At 57.2% G+C, this 16,471-nt stretch overlaps 1 protein-coding gene across 4 annotated transcripts in view; it reads right to left on the bottom strand.

Moving 5' to 3' along the window:
* LOC144945833 (neogenin-like) overlaps positions 1-16,471 on the bottom strand; it is a 99,641-nt gene that overhangs the window by 43,676 nt on the left and 39,494 nt on the right. For all 4 annotated transcript variants that reach the window (XM_078874383.1, XM_078874386.1, XM_078874385.1 and 1 more), the window contains exons 3-7: positions 14,790-15,077; positions 14,189-14,339; positions 13,333-13,466; positions 8,909-9,063; positions 7,964-8,084 (exon numbers count right to left, since the gene is read on the bottom strand). In XM_078874383.1, coding sequence (XP_078730509.1) covers positions 7,964-8,084; positions 8,909-9,063; positions 13,333-13,466; positions 14,189-14,339; positions 14,790-15,077 — 849 coding nt within the window. The remainder of the gene's footprint in view (positions 1-7,963; positions 8,085-8,908; positions 9,064-13,332; positions 13,467-14,188; positions 14,340-14,789; positions 15,078-16,471) is intronic.

The raw sequence follows: 16,471 nt of genomic DNA, 5'->3' as shown, positions 1-16,471 counted from the left end.
ACAGGCAAATACTCGAAAACACGCAGACTGATTTTCACACGTAGCAGGCTTTCGCGACCAATATCACCCATAAAATAGGTTTTTTGGGTTAGATCGCGTAAATATACGAGAAGGATTTCTCCACAAATCTGGCTGTCGCCTGATGAAGCTAGTTGTAATTACTGACAAAACGTCGTGCTCAGATTGTAAATGTTGTGGATTTGCTCTCCAACACACCGGTGTGCTGTACTAGTAACGAATTGGCACGGAGGGCCCAGAGGAAAAAATCTACGTGACCACGGGGGTCGAGAGAGAGAGTCACACACAAACTCCAAATATACAGCGGGCGTCAGGGGTCGTGATCGAACGTACGACCTCCCGTACACCGGGCGAGGTAGTCAACATCTCGCCACGGCGGACCTGGGCCGCTCGCCCCTCTGCGGCCTGAGAAAATGCGATTATGGCACGGCCAGCAGCAAGCAGCACACGTGGGGTCTGGCAGTGCATACGGAGGAGAGTCTGCTGCTGCTGCTGCTGCTGTTTCCTGTCCCTGGCAAGGCCAGATGCTAGCCATTGCTTGCACGGGCGTGACTAATTAGGCAAAATGAGCGTGTGGGGGCAGGCACCTCTAATTTGAGCAATCCGGCACAACCCCCCCCCACCCTCAACTCCTCCCCTCCCCCCCCAACTATTACAGCCTCATCTCCCCTCCCCCACAGGTACCCCTCCTCCTCACACCCGGCACCCCACCAACACCTCCCCCCCCCCCAATCCATTCTTCCCACTCCCCCCTCCAGGGCTTAGCCGACGCGCCCAGCATCCCAGACTGCACGTCTACCACCCCATTAGCACCCCTTCTTTCCCTTCTTCTCCTCGCCAGATCTCCCCGACAACACCGGCGATGAACGAGTTGCGGATCAGAACCGCACACCCTCTCGTCGGCCTCAACGCGAACGCACGGAGCGGACGCAGGGCGCGCGGGCTGCGCGCGCGGGCGTGGAAATAGGGTCACGGGAGCGCGGCTACGAATGCACAACATTCCGAACTTTAGGCAAAAAAAATATGAAGGCACGATGGGAACGACGCGCGGAGACGTGAACCCACAACAAAGGCGGCGACCGCACACACACACGCGCAAGCGAGGGCGTCCCATCACGACCCCCACGGCGATGCCACACACGCCGCTGGTCATGCACACGCTCAGGACATAGGGGAGCGAGGCCCCCACCATCACTAATAGGGGAGCGAGGCCCCCACCATCACTAATAGGGGAGCGAGGCCCCCACCATCACTAATAGGGGATCGAGGCCCCCACCATCACTAATAGGGGATCGAGGCCCCCACCATCACTAATAGGGGATCGAGGCCCCCACCATCACTAATAGGGGAGCGAGGCCCCCACCATCACTAATAGGGGAGCGAGGCCCCCACCATCACTAATATGGGGGCGAGGCCCCCACCATCACTAATAGGGGGGCGAGGCCCCCACCATCACTAATAGGGGAGCGAGGCCCCCACCATCACTAATAGGGGGGCGAGGCCCCCACCATCACTAATAGGGGAGCGAGGCCCCCACCATCACTAATAGGGGGGCGAGGCCCCCACCATCACTAATAGGGGAGCGAGGCCCCCACCATCACTAATAGGGGAGCGAGGCCCCCACCATCACTAATAGGGGGGCGAGGCCCCCACCGTCACTAATAGGGGGGCGAGGCCCCCACCGTCACTAATAGGGGGGCGAGGCCCCCACCGTCACTAATAGTGGGGCGAGGCCCCCACCGTCACTAATAGGGGGGCGAGGCCCCCACCATCACTAATAGGGGAGCGAGGCCCCCACCATCACTAATAGGGGAGCGAGGCCCCCACCATCACTAATAGGGGGGCGAGGCCCCCACCATCACTAATAGGGGGGCGAGGCCCCCACCATCACTAATAGGGGGGCGAGGCCCCCACCATCACTAATAGGGGGGCGAGGCCCCCACCATCACTAATAGGGGAGCGAGGCCCCCACCATCACTAATAGGGGGGCGAGGCCCCCACCATCACTAATAGGGGAGCGAGGCCCCCACCATCACTAATAGGGGAGCGAGGCCCCCACCATCACTAATAGGGGGGCGAGGCCCCCACCATCACTAATAGGGGGGCGAGGCCCCCACCATCACTAATAGGGGGGCGAGGCCCCCACCATCACTAATAGGGGAGCGAGGCCCCCACCATCACTAATAGGGGGGCGAGGCCCCCACCATCACTAATAGGGGGGCGAGGCCCCCACCATCACTAATAGGGGAGCGAGGCCCCCACCATCACTAATAGGGGGGCGAGGCCCGCACCATCACCAGTTCGGGTTCCATCTTCGACTCAGAGGATGTTCTTCTTAAGATTCCATATTTCCTGCCTTTCTCCCAACAACCTCTTCACAAGTCCGAAATGTTAACCATCCTCCAATGTCATCCATCCCACAGTCGTCGTGATCAACGCCCGTGCTCCGCTTCCCACGATTCCCCACTCCAATGAAATCTCAGCGTACGTTCTGGCGAGTGCCACGTCTCCCCCACGCGGTTCCCGTTATAAAAAGTCACTTCTGTTATTGGCAATTACCTTTCGAACGCTTTTGATTGATTTTTGCCCTCGAGCATATCTCCGGCATTCGCCTCTGGGCCTTTGGCAGCTCGCCGCACGAATTCTGCGCGCGGATATGAATCGCACTGATTACCGTTGCTGTTGATAACGAGAAGGCCTGTCGCTAAAATGAAGAGTCAAGCGATCGGCGCTCGCCGGCGCAACCCTCCATCCACGCTGCGTCTCTCTGCCCCCCGCCCCCCCACAGACAAAGCGTTCAGCTTCTTTTCTTTTTGTGTTCTGTGCGATGTCGCTTTGTGAACGCGTCCATCAGCGTGCACCGAGCGGGCCCTGCTTGCGCGCGCGCGTGTATGTGTGTCGGGTTACGACTGCGCGTCCCCAGGAGAACCGCGGCGATGTTCCCTGGTGATAACTCCCCGCGCGCCCGCGCTTAAAAGTGAGGACTCAAGCCCGGCACTCGGCGTGGAACGACACGGCCAGGGAGTGGGTGGGTGGGTGGGCGAGAACCGGACCCTGCCTTATCAACGAGGATCACAGAAACCCGACACCGGCTCGGGAGAGTCTTAAGAACCTGAAAGGTGCTGGGGTTTTTTTGCACATTTTTGAGAGCACCTCTGTGAGCAACTGCTGCGCATATATATGTACAGTACGTTGAACTTCTTTCGCACCGTACGTAGCCAACCGTGCTAATAGGAGGTGTGGGGGAAGGACAACAAACTAAACACAGAAAGCAGTTATAAATGAGATGAGTTTTCAATCTCGCTGATTTAAAAGTGAATAGCTCCAATGGCTTCCTAATACCGGAAGGCAGAGCGTTCCAGACGTCCGCAAAAGCGCGTCTGAAGGCGCGCGATGCAGTGACCGTCTTAGTTCGATGGTTAGCCAGAAGCCACTGCGAGGATGACCGGAGTTCGTGAGATGGTTTATGCATGCGGAAATCGGGGCCACTGGTGCTACTGGTGCTGCTGTTGCTGCTGCTATCTCAGTAAAAGCAGAGTTGTTACCGTGCGGCGATGGTTTTTGGCACCGCGTTGAGGGGGCGGCGGCGAGTGGAGTGTGGGTGAGAGATGGGGAGTGGGGGGGGTGTTTGTGCCAAACGGACAACTGGCAGCTCACACTCTTTGGCCCGGAGCTCTCAAACTCGCCGCTCCACGGGGGGCTTTAGGCCAGAGCCAGATTTCCACGTCAGCCAGCGCATAGATGCGCCGAGTGCCCCCCCACCCCCCTATGTGCACACGGCTCGTTTGGCACATACGAATTCCGCGTTCAAATAAAATCCACTACTGTCACCTCATCGCTGATGCTATCGCTGGCGCTATCGTTGGCGCTGTTGTTGTTGTTGTTGCCGTTGAACGGAGATTGTTCCGTAGAACTGACGACGTCCTTGTTTGTTATCTTGAGCAGAGCCGCAGGGGGGAGTTGCGAGAGGCGGACGGCACCCACGTCAACAAAGCGGACTGCAGCAGCTGCTCAACCCCAGAGGTGGTTGGGGCGCCACGGTGGCGAGGCGTTAACCACCTCGCCTGGTATACAGGAGGTTGTGGGTTAGGTCCCAACCCTGACGCCTGCTGTATAATTGGAGTTTGCGTGTCTCTCTCTCCCAGTGGTGGCGTGGATTTTTCTCCGGGTCCTCCGGTTTGTTCCCACCACATTCAGAAGCGTGCGTTTCGAGGGTGTTTGGCTGCTATAAATTTCCACGTGATGAGCCACATTTTCGTTCATCAATCATTTGCGATAGCCAGGTCGCTTCTGAAATAAAAGGGCTATTATATAGCTCAGTGGGTCTCACCTGGTTAAATACACATAGTTCATAAAGAGTTTTCGTTAGCTTATAGGTAGATGCTGGGACCAACAGCTGAGAAGCCTCCTCCGGGCGCAGAGCGAGGCTCGCGTTACAAGGCCTACGCCAATATTAGTCTCTCTCTCAGCCTGCCGATGGAACTGCCCCACCATGCCCACTCTACCAATCCCACAAGTAAAAACCCTCGATGCACGCACGCAAGAAACAGCACGAGCGCGGCAACCCGAATCCAAACCGTTCAAAAGAACGTGACGACGGGGAAAGCCGATCGCGGCGGCAGCCGCAAAAAATCGACTCGGACGTTCACGGCCGCGATTTCTACGATCCGCCGTTCGACCTGCGCAGTGAAGGTTCGAGCGCGATGGGGTCGGAGCACGCGTGCCCAACCCGCGGCCACGGGTGGTGCGACGCCTCGGGTGAACGCCTCCCCATGCCACGTCGGTCATGGGGGGAGGGGGGAGAGGAGGGAGTTGTTCGACTACGCGGGCCACGGGTGTTGAAGGAGGGCAAGCAACACGAGTTAGATTCCCGGCCGCGGCTAAGATCAGCGGCGGGGTGATATCTGAACCAGTCCTGAGCCTCCACCCTTCGACCCGCACTGACCAGCGTGGTGAAGTACGGCCAACGCAGCCCTCGTGACCGACAGTTTAGGGGAGGCCTTCATCCGGCAGTGGACTGGAAAAGGGCTGTGAATTATTATGATTCGGTATTTTCTTTCAGGAGACGGTGGCTGAGAAGTGACTCGTCACATCTGTGGACTCAGGAGCTACCTCCCCAGGCTCAGCCCTTTCTCCCCGTGCCCACGCCGCGTCAAAACACCGGCGCGCAACAACCGCGGCACGGCCTGGCCGGGCCGGCGCCGCCACACCGTTACCGCCGCTCCCCACCGCCGGCGTGGAGCCCTGCCAGGGGCCACGGGCGTCAGGGCCTGCACGAGAGATCGGCCCAACGAGCCGGGAAGGCGGCGGCGGCATCTCTCACGGCCGAGAAAGAGGCCGCCTGCCAGCGGAGCCACGCCGTGCGGCACAAGGGAGGCCACATGTTCGAGTGTTTATTTGTATGTGGAACTTGTTTCGTACCGCACGGAGCCAACCGCGCTAATCGGAGGTGGTGGGGTGTGTCGAAACGAGATTTGAGAGGTTTTCTCGTGTAGCTATGAACACATAAGGTTTACGGAAAAAAGTCAAAGCAATTTCCCGCTACAGCGGGCGGAAATTCCACATTCCTTTGGCGGGAGCGAGTTTCTCCACTGGACAACCAGTTGACTTCCCCCAAAAAGCGGTGCTCGTTTTATCATTCTCCGGAAGGGTTATTCGCCGAGTCAACCCTCAACCAGAACGTGAGCTCCCACCGTCCCGAGTGCCGTTCACAACTGCCGAGACGCCGGGGCCGGATCGGATTACCACGAAAGCCGCCACCAACGAACCAGTGAAAAAAGTAAAAAGTACGGCTTTTGCGTCTCGATTGAATTCGTATTCCTTGTAAACAATCCGCCTTCTGGGTCAAACTCGATTTAACTAAAAAATCAATGCAGCCAAGCGGCCTTAGGAACATTAGGGACGACGTGAGGAACACGTGGGGTTGTTGTTGTTTTTGTTGAACACGTGTCGTTGTCGTTGTCGTTGTCGTTTTTAACTGGGTTGGCAAACGACTCGACAACACGAACACCCGCCAGTACCCTTCCACGCACAGGGCGGCGGCGGCGGCGGCGGCGTCGTCGCGTGAGCGCACAACTCTCTGGCGTAGCCCCGGGAACTGGCGCGCGCTCGCGACGAGTGAGGCCGAGTGAACCGTCCCGACGAGGGCTTCGTAATGGGAGCTAATGGGGGCGACTCGGCGTAACCCCCCCCCCCACACAGCCCCCACCCCCCCACACAGCGCCCGCCGCTCCACGAGCAGCAGCAGCGCGGCGGCCAGGAAGCGCCGCCGCATTCCTTCACCGCCGCCGCCACCGCAGGGTTTTTTTTCTTCCCCTTCTTAAAACTGAACACACGGACACGCCGAACACGAGAGCCCGCGCTCAGAAGACAAAGGCTCCCCCCACCCCCCCCACCACCGTGCAGCCTGGAACAAGCGGTTTGGACAAAGTGCCGTTCTTGCGAGCAGCACCTACGAAGGTCGGCGTGGCGCACGAAGGGGGTGTCTCCCCAGTGGCGACGTTTCCCACGCACCACACCGGTTACTCGTTTGAGGGCGAGCGGACCTAGGGGAGGGCCCAGGACCGGTTCAGACAATCGTCACCGGTGTCGGCCGTGAGCAGGAATCGGACTCGAGGTTGCTGGGTTTGCAGCGCGGCGCGCTAACCGCTGCGCCACCGCTCCCCACAACAACAACAACCGCCATTCGCCATTCAGTGGATGTGACGTCACCACGGCGCTTGTGCCAGGCTATGTGCACACCGATCCCCACACGCACACGCAGACACAATCCCAAACACCAAAACAGATCCCGCACGACCATCCAAAAACACGAATCCAAACCGCGACATCGAACGCAAAAGCAGGGGGCACCAACGGCAGAGGGACAAGGAGTCGGGTTTCTCTTTGGGTGCTGGCGTTAAGCGCCGCGATGGATTGGTATTTCTCCGAGCACAGTCAGCTCTCGCGCCATTCCCACGGACAGGACAATTTAACGTCGCGCGATCGCATGTTGAATGCGATCACGCGTTGAACGCCATAACCAGAGAGGGCGTTGTGTCGTTGCGTTCACAGGTAAATACGATCATCGGCGAGCCCGCGAGAGAGAGGGATGCCTGCAAGGACTGCTGGGATGGCCGCAGCTGTGGATTGCACTTTTATTGTTGCCTTTAAAGCAAAGCAGCTGTGCAGTCTGGCTCGCAGTGCTTCTCCCATAACTCTGATTGCTGCCGATAGACTTCCTTAATTTGCTCTCCAAGTTATCGGTCTTGGCCGTTTCCTCCGAATGTAAAGAATTCTAAACGCCTTCACCGGACCGGCTCATGGGGGTGGGGGGGGTGGTGGTGGTGGGGGGACCCACGGCTTGAGTGCAACCGCCGTGAAGAGGCGCTGTTGTTTGCGTTCGTGCCGCACACACCCCCGCGGTAGCCGCAAATGTGGCGAGCGACGGGTCACGTGTTCTTTATTGCGATGTTGTTTTCCTCCTCCCCCCCGTTTTTTTTCGCGAGCCACTTTGTAACGAAGAATTTTAAATGGCTATTTCTTAAAAGCTATTAAGCGCTCGCAATTTGACTTTCCGGGAGGCACAATTACACGCCATTAGCCGCCATTTGTTGCCGCATTTTTTTTTATATAGCAGCAGAAGCAGTGCAGGCCTCATCGTCGAGCAGGCTATTTGAAAGGCAGATATACGCGGCGTCGCGTCCAGATGAACCGCCGTCCGGCGGCACGAAGGGTCGCGGCTAGACTCATCCCTTCTTCGCCCGAGGCGTTGGGCGCCACGCTCCGTACCGCCCAGGTGCCAGGGCCGCGACTTGTGTCTCGACGCCTTGAGTATCTTTACTCTTTGGTTTTTTCGGTAAAGTCACGTAGGTGAAAACAAAATCAAATAAAACAACTAAATTAAATCTTGTGCAGCCCAGCTCTCCCGCGCCGCGCGCTGCAAGGGGGTGGGGGGGTCACTCACCTCTGTCTGCGACGAGGAGCCGCGCGCCCGCCTGCACGTTCCCGTGCTCGTTCTCCGCGACGCACTGGTACATCCCTTCGTCCGACTTGACGACGCCGAGAATCTTGAGCGTGTGCTCCTCCTAGACCGCGGCGGAAAGCGTCAATGCACAGGGCCCGCGTCTCTCTCTCGCACGTTACGCTCGAGTCGTGGGCACAGCCGCGAAAGTATCGGTGCGAGCGGTCGAGCGGTGCGAGCGGGCGAGGGGCTTGCTCCCCTGCTTGCTCCGTCGCCAAGGGCTCTGCGCGGACGATGGGTGGCGAGGGAATTCTGCCCGTGCCTGTCCCTTGTGTGTAATATAATATATAATGATTATGATAATTATTGCTGTTTTCATAATTATTATTTGAATTATTTACGTGGTATTTTCACGGTGTAATCACACTCATTATTATGGTTATATTATTATTGTGGTATAATTAATATATAACAATCGTCAAACGTATGCAAGCGTAAGTGGTCAAAATCGGGGTCGCAAAGGTCTCCACGACATGAGACCGCCCGCTGCGTCAGGAGCGCGTTGCAGCATCGCAAGGGAGCAGGTCGTTAACACCGATAACGAATTGGCCCAGCAGCCCAATTAGAGTCTGTACAATGAGTCAGACTCTCCTGGATTGAGGGCAATTAATATTGATCGCAGTGGAGTGGCGGCGGTGTGGTTGGCACACACGACGCGATGCACCCGGCACCCCGGATTTGCTCCCCTGCGAGCAACATCGAATCCGGTCCCGGGGCTCCCCCCCCACCCCGCCCCCTTCACCAACCTGCAATGACCAGCATGGTGACCAGCGTGATGGTCAAACGAGCCCTCCGACCGACACGTCGTGGGAAGGCCTTCGTCCGGCCGCGGATTGACAAGGGGGGGGGGGGGGGGGGGCCGTGAAGGCCACGGGCCGCGGTTCTCACCGCGATGTGGAAGTAGTCGCCGGGAATGACGGTGTCGCCGTTTTTAAGCCACTTGATGGAGGGCGCGGGGTTCCCCTCCACGCCGCACGCCAGCTCCACATCCGCGCCCTCGTGCGCCAGCACGTCCCGCGGGGGGAACGAGAACCGCGGGGGAGCTGTGGGACAGCAGCGTTCGCATCATTCACCGGCACACCGCGCGCGACCGTTCAGACCCACGCCATCCACCGTGTTATCAGAATCCGCACTTGATGTCAGCCTGCGAGCGAGGCCATTATGCAAAACATTCTCATTTAATGCTTTGCATTGAGCTAATCGCGTCGTGAAAATGTCACTTTATCTACGCTGAATAATAGCGTTCATGGTGAAGCAGTTATAGACATAAGGACATTTACTTACCGTGATGCTCCTGCTCTTAGCTAGTTAAGCGGTGCGTGGCGGGACGCACGCACAGAGCAGCTGACGAGCACGGCAATGCAAGGCCCGGCTCAATGCAGTAATTCACATCAAGAAGGTTGCTCGTTGTACGACTACCCGCTCACCACGCCAGCGCTTGATTATAATTCAGCAACACAGTGAAAGATCTTTCAGTCGACTGCTGCTCATTAGCGCACGCACGAAGCCAGCAGAGGTGCGATCGTAAATGGGCGCATCGACAGAGTTGATTTCAAATGCCCACGGTGCTGTGGCTGGCACGAGGCAGGATGCCAGGGCTGCCCAGATGCACTGGCGCCGTTGAGCCTGTGCCCCGTGCGCACGGGCAGCGCCAGCCACTCCTGAATGGTTGCCGGCCCGCAGAGATTTACCCATAGAGGAGCATGTGCATACATTTACGTACATGTACATACATGTACGTACATGTACATACATGTACGTACATGTACATACATGTACATACATGTACGTAGCCAACCGTGTTAATCAGAGGTGCGGGGGGGTAAGCATTATTTGCAAGGGCCTATTCAAGCCAGTGGAGGAAAATATGGATTTGTGTGGCCAGCACCATGCCCAACCACCTTTGTCTTCCTAGGCCGGGGGGAGGGGGGGGCACGCGTGACACAGGTGTGCCCTTGCGAGAAAGGCCATTTGTTGTTTAAAGCGTCCCAATGTTTCTATTTCATCTCCTGGGTTAAGGGAACAACAACAACAACAACAGTAACATCCCCTTTGTCCTGGAGGCCCCACGAGCAGCACGAGCACCACCCCCTCCACCCCGCATCAACGTTCTCTAATCTTCTCATTAGCCCCGAAGGAATACTGGACAGGAGAATCAATGCATGTCCATCTCCCCCTCCGTAGCCTCACTCGCGACACCGCTCATTTCTTTTCCGCCTTCAAGATTGGCGAGCGAGCTCCACCATCACCAGCAGCGCTAACAAAAACACTCGACCGCGTCACATCTTTAATTCAGGAACCTTTTGGCTCCAGGGCTCATGCTGTGCGACTTAATTAATGACCTTTACTTAAGCGGCAGTAGCGGTAGCAGCGGCTTTCAGGCATCCTGCAGATTCGGGGGCGGTGCGTGGGGGTGGTGGTGGTGGTGCCGCACAACGCGATTGCCAGCTGTGGAATTTAATTTATTGATTTTTATTTTGTTTAAAAAAAAAACAGCGTCTCGCAAAAGCGCACGCACCGCTCGCAAAGTGCTCAGCTGGTTTCCTCCGGAGCGAGCGCGAGGGGGCGGCGGAGGGAGCAGTCCCCAATGAACTCGCGAGGAGTAAATAATTGATGGAGGCAGGGACCCTGGGAGGCCGGCACCGGCCAAGACAACGGCAACGCGGCGGGGTCGGTAACAGAAATGAAAAGCGATCGCTCGGGCCGCGCGGACTCTTTTTTGTTTGTTGTGGGCCTTCCTAGGCAGGCCTCGGAGAGGTGCCCTTGAGCTGGAAACGTGCGGTGGGACGGGGGGATACAGGGTGCTTCAAAAAAATGTTAACACTTATATGGGACTATCGTTTTTAATGGAAAAAGAACGGACAATGCACTGTAACGTGATAACTAATGTATGTTAATATCTTCAAAAAGTCAAAGTCTCCACTTGTTCGCCATCGTTGTCAACGCGTGCCTGGAATCTTCTCCAGGTGGTCTCCAGAGCCCGGTGGCAGCACATTTCTCGTGGTTTTGTTGCTAAGTCTCAGAAGCGTTCAAAACATTTTGAAGCACCACGCTGTGTTTCAGCTGCGATAATGCTAATGGGAGAACGAGCTACTAATGGGCTCTCAGGACACAGGTGATCGAGTGGCTCACGGGAAGTCTCTCCGTGGGACTCTGAGACCCAGAATAATTCGTCACCTTCATCACCAAAACCAAACTCACCAATATCCGTAGCTTCATCTTCACCATGACTCTGCTCCTTATTACCATCATAACAGTTACCTTAATCGCCATCTTCATCATCATCATCAAACCTTCAAACTATTATTCATCGTTGTGCTAATCACAATTATCATCATCATCGTCACAATTATCCTCGTAAGCAATTCCACCTCGTCAATTCCTATAACGGATGAGACCGCACCGCTCACGGGAAGGGGGCCAAAGGATCCCACCGCGGCCACCGGCGTCGACTAAACCCCGTCTGCCACTGCCGTCGCTATCGGCGAACGAGCCGGCGCGCGTGGAGCACCGTCGTGAATGAGAGACTACGAACGGAACTCAAACCTGGATTGCCACGAGAGTACGGTATTTTAAAATGTTTCTCTCAAAACATCGTCTTCGACGGGAGGGACGGGAACCCCCGACTGCGCGAAGCCAGACGTGCGCGCGACAATTTAATTCACGCGATTAAATTCGGCAATATTGAGTGGCAACTTACACCCAATAATTGCGTTTAAATAGATAAAAGCTGCTAACGCACCCACGTAGCGCGCTGTAATATTGGTGAACAATCGAACGCCTAATTGCTCGCGAGCGATTCAATTTGCGCAATGAAATTCAACTGAAATGGCGGTGGAGATAGCCAAGTGACATGCCGGGGGCGAGGTCGCCAACTCACTCAGGGCTTTGTCCACTTGGATTGAGCTCTTCGAAGACTATTGAATAAAAAAAAAATCTTAAATACCCATTATCTACGGGACCTTTTTTGCCAGTATCAAAATGATGAAAATAAAAAATAAAGCAAGGATAGGTTTTTACCCTTTCTGGAAATTAAACAGGAGTAAAATGTTCAAACCCTAAATAGATACCCCTTTGCAAGGCATCAGGTCTGCATTAACCACACATATTTGTGGCAAAACAATGCAAACAAGCATGCTCGTATAAAATATGCATTGTCTTTGAAAGCGATTGGCCTACACCAGAGACAGCCTTCCTTTAATGCGTATATTATCAGAGCATGCTTGTTTGCATGCTTCACCACGACCCCAGACTGTGTCAGCCTCAAATCTAACGACCCCTCGTGTTCTTCACACACGCCCGCGTTTGTTGCGATCAACCCCCCCCCACCCCACGTGTACAACGACGAAGCCGATTAGGACATCGATTGCCGCGATGGACGATTAATGCACCTCGGTCCGCCAAACCCAGCCATGACCGCGTTGCCTGACAAACGGTTCCCTACAAGTTCCCATATAGGCATTATAGCCGCCGGCATGCTGACAAACAAACAGACAGCAGTCACGATTCCACGACTGTCTGTCTTTTTCGATGACGAAGAGGCTAAAATGGGAAATTGGCAACGATCGAATCGGCTGTCCGCGTCACACGAAGCGGCACAACACAAATGGGGGGGGAGAGGTTACAGATCAGGGGTGGGGGAAACCTACGGCCTGCGACCAGTTCAGCGTGGCCACTAACAAGGCCCACCACTTGGAAACAACCCACAGTCACTTCCCTCACCGCGCGGACCTCATGCGGTCACAGAAGTGACCTTGGTGTGTGTGGCTGACCGCTAAGGATATTTGAAAATCCTGTTTTCAACCACAGGACAACGTTCCCCACCGCTGAGGGTGAAGGTCGAGAGGTCATAATGCCAATGATGCCATCACACCGCGCCACCGTTTCCTTCCCCCTGCTGGACTCAGTAGCCACGGTGACGTGTGTGCATGCGCGTGCGTGCGTGCGCATGTGCAGACAATTATCTAAACCAGACTCGGGCCTCCCCTAGCCTCTAATAAGGTCGACTCATCGCCGCTATGGAGACAAAGGCGGGCGGGCATAGTGCTGGCCACCAACCCCCTCGTGTTGCTGTGCCGGCCTTCATAGGTGCTCGCAAACAGCACATGTCCCAACAGCCTGTTCAGGGTATATGGGGAATCTCTGTCTGTGTCTGTGCCTGTTAGTGCGTGCGCAGAGGAGAGAAGAGGCGGCTGTGTGGATGCGAGGGAGGATTGGGCAGTGAGGGTGTGAGAGAAGAGGCTGGGTGAGGAGGAGGTGGAGGCTGGGTGAGGAGGTGGAGGAGGAGGCTGGGTGAAGAGGTGGAGTCTCACCGTGTACGGTGAGCACGGCGCTGGCCTGCATGGTGTCGGCGCCCTCCCCGACGGTGCAGGAGTAGAGCCCCGTGTCCCCCGGGGTCACGACCTCCACGAGCAGGTGGCCCCCGCCCACCACCTTCACGTGCTCGCTGCGGGGGGTGGGGTGGGGGGGTGGGGGGTGGGGTGGGGTGGGGGGATGAGGGGGATGGGGCGTCGAGCGCTTGGCATCAGTGGGCACCGTCGCCAGCCAACATCTCATGAGCTGTGGTGCCATCTCGGCCGCCGGCTACCGAGAACATCTGATGACGGTTCCACGTTGCTATGCCGGGGCCGCGTCTACCCATACGACAGCAGCTGTCGACTTTCCGCCGAGCGGTTATTCCATTGAGCATTCGGCATACCGTGGGTGTTCCATAGAAGGTGTACAAGATACCGCTTCCGACATATTTAGGTGGAAAAAACCGTTCAAGTGACACCAGGATTGATGCTGGACTATCAGGTCAAGGCGAGGGTCATTCTCGGGGTCGCTGTGAATAAAACTAAAAAAATATAATCATTTTACCAGCTAAGGCTAACTGAGCTATATAGCCCAATTAAGTGGCTTATCATGTGCAAATGTATAGCAGCCAAATACTCTACAACGCACTTGATTCTAAATGTGGAGGACCTGGAGAAAAATCCACGCAACCACAGAGAGAACACACAGGCGTCGGGGCCGGGATCGAACCCACGAGCTCTTGCGCACCAGGCGAGGTAGTCAACATCTCGCGTCGCGTGGACCGGGCGTCGCGTGCCCGTGGCCTCGCAGCGCCCAAAGGCAGCGGGCCCTACGAGCGCCGAGTGTGGCCCCCGCCCAGGCTGGGCGTCTCACCTCTCGTGCACGGCCTTGCCTCCCTTCTCCCACCGGACAGTGGGCCGGGGAAACCCACTGGCCGAGCACTCCAGCATGGCGGCCTGGCCCAGCAGCGCCTCCACGTCCTTGGGCACGCGCAGGAAGGCGGCCCGCCGAGCAACCCCCGGCTCTGCGCACACACGCGCACGCGCAAATACACACGCGCACGCATTCAGACGCTGCCTTTCCGACAGACCTGTTCTTCACCTGAGGACGGCTGCTTGCGTTGTGCCGAAACGTCGTGAGAATTGTATTGTTTTATTTTTATTATTTTATTATTTCGCTTCTACGTGACTTTACCGAAAGAACCAAGAAGATGAATCCCTGCAGTAACGAAAGCTTTACATCGAAAAAACACGCGCACCGCGGTGAATACAAAACGTACGTGGTGGGATTTAATGCAACGTTTCAGACAACTTTGTCAGCTTGAGAAGCTGCTGCAAATGCAAACGCTATTGCTGATGCTGCTGCTGCTACTGCTGCTGGTTGTGATTGACGACCGCGGCGATTACGACGATTACGACGATGATGATGACGATGCTGACGGCGACCTCAAACACCACGTCCCCCCGCGTCGTACCAGGCACCACCGTGAGTCGGATGTCGTCGCCCGTCCGGGAGAACGCCGCGTTCTCCGCCACGCATCGGTAGGTGCCGGCGTCGGAGGGCTCGGCGCGGGAGATCTGCAGGGCCCCGTCTGGCAGCGTTACAACTCGGCGCGCCGCGCCCGGCTCCCCGCCCGGCTCCCCGACGTCCTTGATCCACCGCACCGACGGCCGCGGCTCCCCGCTCACCTCGCACGGCAGCACCGCGCCGTCGCCGGCGTGCACCGACACGTGGCCCGGGCCGGCCGCCACGCGCACCGCTCCTGTACGGCAAGGACGCTCGAGCTCAGCACGACACTCACGCACGGCCCTCACGGCGTCACCGAGTACGACTCACGGCACTCAGCCTCACTCAGCAGCCTCAATCAGCCTCACTCAGCAACCTCACTCAGCGTCACTCAGCGTCACTCAGCGTCACTCAGCGTCACTGACGTCACTCAGCGTCACATAACCAAGGTGGATGAGCATACATTGGGCCAACTCCAGCAGTCACCCCGAGGCCGAGCAAGGCACTGGTGCGTGTGTGCTTGCGTCTCATTGACAGAGGGCCCTGATGCGGGGGAGGAGCCCAGCGTCCACGCAGAGTCGTCTGGGGGAGTTGCGGTCGACTTTGCATGTTAAAAGTCCCCGCGCGCGAGCGTCGTCCCCTCCGCCGCGGGACGCCCCCGTTTATCCCGGCACCGAAAGTAATTCCCGAGGGCCGCCCGCACACGGCACAGCCGCGTGCACACCGGCGGTACCTCGAAGACGCACGGAGGTGCGCGTTCGCGGACTCCGGTGGCATATTCTAAGAGCATTCTCACGGCACGCGACTTCAACGCTCCGGCAATCACCGACATATCCGGAGACATTCAACCCTCGGGGGAAGGCGACGCTGCTGCCGCCCCCCTCCCTCAAGATCTCCATCGCCGGCGGCGACACGGGGTGACACGCTCGCAAATTAACTTTGTTAATTAGCAAAATACGTGTCCGCGTTCTACGTCCAAGGTCAATAAAGGAGATTGCGGAGGGGTGGGGGGGGCGGGAGGGCAGTGGAAAGCGAGCGCTCGAAATCGGGCCTCGGGAAAAACGCGGGCGCATTCACACGGCGGGCAGGCGAGAGGGCGGTCGGGGCGGCGAGCGGAAAGGAGGACAGGCGGGCGGGCGAGTCGGGCGCTCATCCATCACGCCGGTCTCTGTGGCATTCCTGAGAGCGAGAGACCAGACGGGCGGGCGGAACGCGTGAGGATGGCGGTTGATGGGAGGTGGGCGCTGAGATGGCTGTGGTGGGGAGCGGTGGGGGGAGGGGAGGGGAGGGGGGGGAGGAGGGGTGGCGACGCAGCGGTGGCTCGAAGGGGAGAAGAGTTTTCACGGCAAAAGGTTGTGTTTGCTCAGTTGAGTGAGATTCCGTTGCTCAGAAAATTCCTGCCCGCCTAATGTAACTCTAGCGCGCGGGGCACATTCATCTTCTCCGCCACTTAAAAAAAAAAACAATAAAAAAGGTCGGGCTCCTGTAAAAGCTTTGGAACGGAGGAGCACGAGGGGTGGCGCAGCGCGCTGTTATTGCAGCCCGGGACTCGAGTTACCGGGGTATTGCATGTCGCTGCTATGCAACTCGGGGGAACCCAACAAAAACACCCGTTTCAACGTTGCATTTCGCTCGACTGTATATAGCTTG

This window comes from Lampetra fluviatilis, chromosome 39, assembly GCF_964198595.1.
Source record: "Lampetra fluviatilis chromosome 39, kcLamFluv1.1, whole genome shotgun sequence".
Taxonomy (NCBI): Eukaryota; Metazoa; Chordata; class Hyperoartia; order Petromyzontiformes; family Petromyzontidae; genus Lampetra; species Lampetra fluviatilis.
Note: the sequence above shows the minus strand (reverse complement) of the source record. Positions and strands in the feature narration are given on the sequence as shown.